At 48.0% G+C, this 5,220-nt stretch overlaps 2 protein-coding genes across 2 annotated transcripts; both read left to right on the top strand.

Annotated features, from left to right (window-relative positions):
* Positions 1-212: 212 nt before the first annotated feature.
* On the top strand, positions 213-932 carry H257_12043 (hypothetical protein; the record flags this gene model as incomplete). The annotated part of the gene is made up of 4 exons (XM_009839145.1): positions 213-281; positions 329-414; positions 481-616; positions 663-932. 4 exons carry the CDS (start codon positions 213-215, stop codon positions 930-932), a joined length of 561 nt encoding a protein of 186 aa, XP_009837447.1.
* Positions 933-1,013: 81 nt separating this feature from the next.
* H257_12044 (hypothetical protein) lies at positions 1,014-5,200 on the top strand (the record flags this gene model as incomplete). Its single annotated transcript, XM_009839146.1, has 3 exons — positions 1,014-1,385; positions 3,816-5,041; positions 5,098-5,200. The coding sequence occupies 3 exons, from the start codon at positions 1,014-1,016 to the stop codon at positions 5,198-5,200; spliced, it is 1,701 nt and encodes a 566-aa protein (XP_009837448.1).
* Between the last annotated feature and the right edge of the window lie 20 nt (positions 5,201-5,220).

The following is a 5,220-nucleotide window of genomic DNA, read 5'->3' on the forward strand; positions in this document are numbered from 1 at the left end:
GTGGAAAAAGCCAAAAACCACTGACACAAAAGTCGCTCCGAACACGCCCTAATATTAATTGCATCCCATCTAAGCAGGTTATACCGTATGTAACGTTAACGTTACAGTATCATTGGAGTCATGGATTGTCGGATGGTATCCGGAAATCATCCGGATAACGTTCTGGAAAATTCGACAACGTCGAACGCCGCTGGCACATTTTCGAACGAGCCATGTCGGATGATGAAGCCACACACGAAGGGTACCATGGGTGGTTCAAGTCGGTGCCAAAGATGGAACAGGTAGAGAAGGCGATCTGATGGCATGCTCTTACGTGAGTTTACGGCAGGACTTTACCCCGCAACCCATCGATGTGACAGCAACGACCGACTCGGCGTCTGGCGCGGGCTCTGCATGGAACCAAGGCGGCACGTGGTAGGGTCTGCATGCAGACGAAAGGATCAACGACTTATGTTATGCGGGAATGTCTTTCCATTCTAGGGAAGAAATCAACAAGTCGCAATGGGCGAAAGAGTCTTTGAAGCGCTTCATTCTCGAGGAATTCCAAATCGTGGATGCCGCGACTGGATGGAACGTGCGCGCGACGACCATTGTCAAGTGCGATGGGGATGCCAAGGTATGGTTTTGATGAAAAGGCGAGAGATTCATGACCATACATGTAGCTCGTGTTTAGTCGTGGCAAGAAGCGTTGCGGGTACGACATTGCGCTGGAGTTCGACTACGAAGGGGTCCACGTCGGCAAGTCAGAGACGTCGTCGGGCAAGATCAACCTGCACGACTTTGAGGACACCAACGGCGAAGACTACGAGATCCACGTCAAGTCCGCCACGTCCTCCGCGCAGGACAAGACCACCGTCGCTATCATCAAGAAGCACGAGAACGCGCTGCGAACTGTCCTGTTAGCTTGGAAACAGGACCTGTTGCAACAATAAAATCATATAATCATCCGGATATTGTATCCGGCATCGTGTCCGGATAAACAGTTTCCAGCGATTCAGTTTTCGGATCACATCATGGCAGAAGAGCTCGTGCAGGGCGTGGCGGACGCCGTCGTGGCGTTCTTTGCGAAGGAAGACACGGGACACTTGGTGACGGCGAGCATCTTGTCCGTGTCTATCTTGATGACCATCGCGCTGTTGAGTCAAGGGTCGACGGACTCTGTGTTCCAGCATGGGTTTGGGGTCTGGGGTCAACACGCGGCCGCCGATCGCATCCAAGGAGAAGAACGCGAGCGGGACGAAGCTGAGAGGGAGATCTTCCAAGAGTCTAACGTTAGCGGGAAGAGCACCCCCGAAGAAATCGTCGGCGCTGACCTGTTCTTAGCGACCAAGCTGCCATGGATCACATTGTCGTTGGCGGTGGTGGTCGTAGCTGGCAGTGTGCATGTAGCAGTGTCCTCACCTCTGTAAGAATGTCTTGATAACACCAACATGCACAGGGCGATAAGTAGTTGATGCATTCTGTATGTTACGACGGTGCGAGAGTAGTACAGTACTGGGAGGATTAACTGTTAATAATTTAGAATGTTCCGTCGAGTAGTGACAAGTTACAGTACTACAGTATGTAGTACTTGTAGTAGAAAAGAAGTTTACACCGTAATTTGGTGTGAATACAAATTTCAAGATATACAAGCTTAAATATAAAACGCGTTATATCCAGGCTTGAAGTCAACGCAAAATGGTGCAGTATACAAACTTCAGGACGTTTAATGTGTACCATTATCTGCGCTTCAAGTCGTTTGACCATGTTTTGTCCGGTTAAGAGGTCTATAAATACTTTTCATCTGCCAATCAAATACGTCTCTCGTATCATCCGTGATGATGATTGGTTGCACCATCAGCAATGCTGCACATGTCCGGTTAAGAGGTCTATAAATACTTTTCATCCGCCAATCAAATACGTTTCTCGCATTGTCCGAGACGATGATTGGATCACTCCCATCATCCGTGACGATGATTGGTTGCACCATCAGCAATGTTTCGTCCAGCGTCTACATAAAAACAACGCATTTTAGATAAGTCTTGTTGATCACATTATTATACACGTTTAATTCATATAGCGTGTCACAGTAGTGGTAATTATGCGGCGTTGTTCTGAAGTACATGCTACATGGAGCAAAGACTGGTAGCATCAATCTGAATGGCAAAGCTCACTGCACTCATAGGTGGCCTTATGAATATTCGTTCGCATGTGTTTAATCGTATTTTTGCCTTTGGTACTTCGAGATTGAGGAAGATATTTGAGGACCTCGTAAATCGACAGTACCGGATGTGAACACCATTACAGTACTTCCCAATTGCCACAGTACAACAGATAGTTGTCATACTTCAAGTCAGACATACCGCAGGTACACCGAATCGTCAGTTGATCAATCTATGACCAAGTGATCGGTTATAATGTAAACAACCCCTATTATATACAATATATGTCTGTCAACGAACAGTAAGGCATTATTTCATCCCAAGATCTATTGACCCAAGCCGTATATTTTTATTAATATTAATTTATTCTAATGTACTACTTCTAGTAAGTACTTCGAGGTATGAAATATGATTGATTGGTATCAATATCACTTGGCATGCAAGTGTGTAACGTAAACGCAGTGACATGATGCAAGTTCGCGATTTTCCTCTATTACTCAGTTCCCTTTATAAATACAACTAAATTCTCGTCGATTCAGGAGTGCCGTTACCTTATTCAATAATAACCTGTACAATTTAATATTATATACTAATGTTTCTGTGTCACAACGTTTTTGATGATGACTCTACCAATCACAACGCCAAATTCCGGCCTTATTCAACGTCGTTCCTTGTAGGTATGTATGTATGTACAGTGTTTGCCAGCAAAAGTCGACGAAAGTACCGTACCTTTCGATTCAATGTTGGAGTGGTACTCGGCTGTGACCACTCTGTTTCTAGTCTATTCAAAATTAATATGTCTATGTGATGTTGGAGGAATATAATTTTATGGGAGTTCTTCGTGGCAATCAAACTCAAATTGAAATCATACAAGTACATTTCTAGGGCTTGCGATGGGACGGTCATGGCATAATGGAAAGTGAATGGAGGTGTCAATGTCAGTTTACAAGCTCAAGTTTGCATGCTAAAATCTGCAGGAAGTCGCTTCAAGTTTGCTCGTCAGTTATCGTGTTGTAGAGAGGCATTACTTCTGAAAGGATATTTATTTCTAGAGGCAATGAATATCAAATTTTCCAGTGGTACTCCTGGCTGTACCACTCCAACATTGAATCGAAAGGTACGGTAGCACACGTCAATAGAATAATTTTTCGAAACCTGGGGATCGTAACGAATAGATCCAAATGGATAAAATTGACTGCGCAATCTATTCTTAATCAAAGATTATGCTCAGCTGTGATTTGCCCAACTCAATTTGAAATTTGAAACTTCACACTTCCATGTCAAAATGGCATTCTACGAACGGCAGCGCCAGCCACCATGCAGCAGTGGCGTTACACGAACGCTGAGCGCAAGGCGCTTCTGCAGGAGTTTCATGCATCCGTTCGACCTCGATTCGTCGTGACATGGTCCTTATATTTTTGATTCGTCCCGTCAGCGAGTAGTACCACTCTACATACAAATTCCCCTATTGATGGTATACTTTCTTCGAATTTTACTGGCAAACACTGTACTCGTGGTCATCAATGTGATCGCGAATATTCGAAGTCACGCGACTGAAGATACGCTTGTATCCAGAAATGTATCTACGTTGACGCTTGGACAAGAAGCGAATAATCATTTTTTTTATCGGCGCAACTTCAACCTTGTGGTTTTGTAGACGACATGGATGGATAGTTCATTGTGCACTTTGCCGTCATCTACTCACTTGCTTCTTCCGTCCACAACTCAAGAACTACAATGGGATTATTTGGACAGTATCCGTCGGCGCTGTCGCAGGTGCTGCTCGTGTCGTTCACTTGTTTTTGCGGCCCTGGTCTGTACAACGCCCTCAGCTCTGTGGCCGCGGGTGTGTCTGATGAAACCATCGCGTACAACGCGTCGGCGGTCCTGTACGCTTGCTTTTCCTTGTCAGGGCTGTTCGCGGGGGGTATTGTCAACGTGATCGGGCCCAAGTGGACACTCGCTATCGGGGCGTCGGGTTACGTTTTGCTATCGGCTTCGTTGCTCGTCATGGACAAAGGCTTGGACGTCGACACAAAGACGTACTCGGACGGCGCGACCAACTTCTTTTATGCGGCTAATGCGATTCTGGGCGTGTGCGCGGGATTCCTCTGGACTGCCCAAGGCCAAATGTGCATGGCGTACCCGACCGTGGAGACCAAGGGCACATACTTTTCCTACTTTTGGATCCTCTTCAACCTCGGGGGAACCTTGGGGGGACTCATCACGTTCGGAACCAACTTTGACAACAACGGCGGCGTGTCAGCTTCCACAGCCACATACGTTGTGTTCCTCGTGCTCATGACGCTGGGCGTGATCTCGGCTTTGTTTGTGGCGAATCCGGAGAACGTCGTGCGCAACGATGGGTCAAGGGTCACGGTGGAGCACCTGCCCAACCCCGCGACTGAAGTTTTCGAAACGTTCAAGCTGTTCCTGGACCCCAAGATGCTCCTCCTATTCCCCCTCTTTGCCTACTCCAACTGGTTTTACAACTACCACACGTTCTACAACTCGTCCATTTTCAACAGTCGCACGGGGGGGTTTTCGTCGGCGTTCTACTGGGGCGCCCAGATGCTTGGGGCGTACGTCATCGGCGTGTACCTGGACCGCCCCGGCAACAAAAAGGCCAAAGCGCTGCAGTCCATCATCGTCTTGACCGTGCTCATCTTTGTCATGTGGGGCGTCGGGCTGTATGTGCAGATTGACTTGGACTTGGGCCTGAAGGAGAAGAAGAAGAACCTAGACTTGACCGACGGCCCGTTCGTGATCAAGTTTCTGCTCTACTTTTTCTACGGATTCAACGACTCGATCTGCCAGGTCTGGGCGTATTGGCTCATGGGCCAGTTCTCCGACAACTTGGCGACCTTGGGTCGGTATGCCGGATACTACAAGGCCGTCCAGTCGGGCATGGCGGCCGTGGCGTGGCGTCTGGGGGGCATCCCCATCACCCCTGTAGCCAACGTCATCGTCAACTGGGTCCTCGCAACCGTTGGAATCGTGGGGGCGTACCTGTCGGTCCGGATTTACATGGTCAACTCCCCCGCCTCTGGGGACTTTGAGGGCGCCGAGACCCCCGACC

Source organism: Aphanomyces astaci (assembly GCF_000520075.1).
Source record: "Aphanomyces astaci strain APO3 unplaced genomic scaffold supercont1.38, whole genome shotgun sequence".
Lineage (NCBI taxonomy): Eukaryota > Oomycota > Saprolegniomycetes > Saprolegniales > Verrucalvaceae > Aphanomyces > Aphanomyces astaci.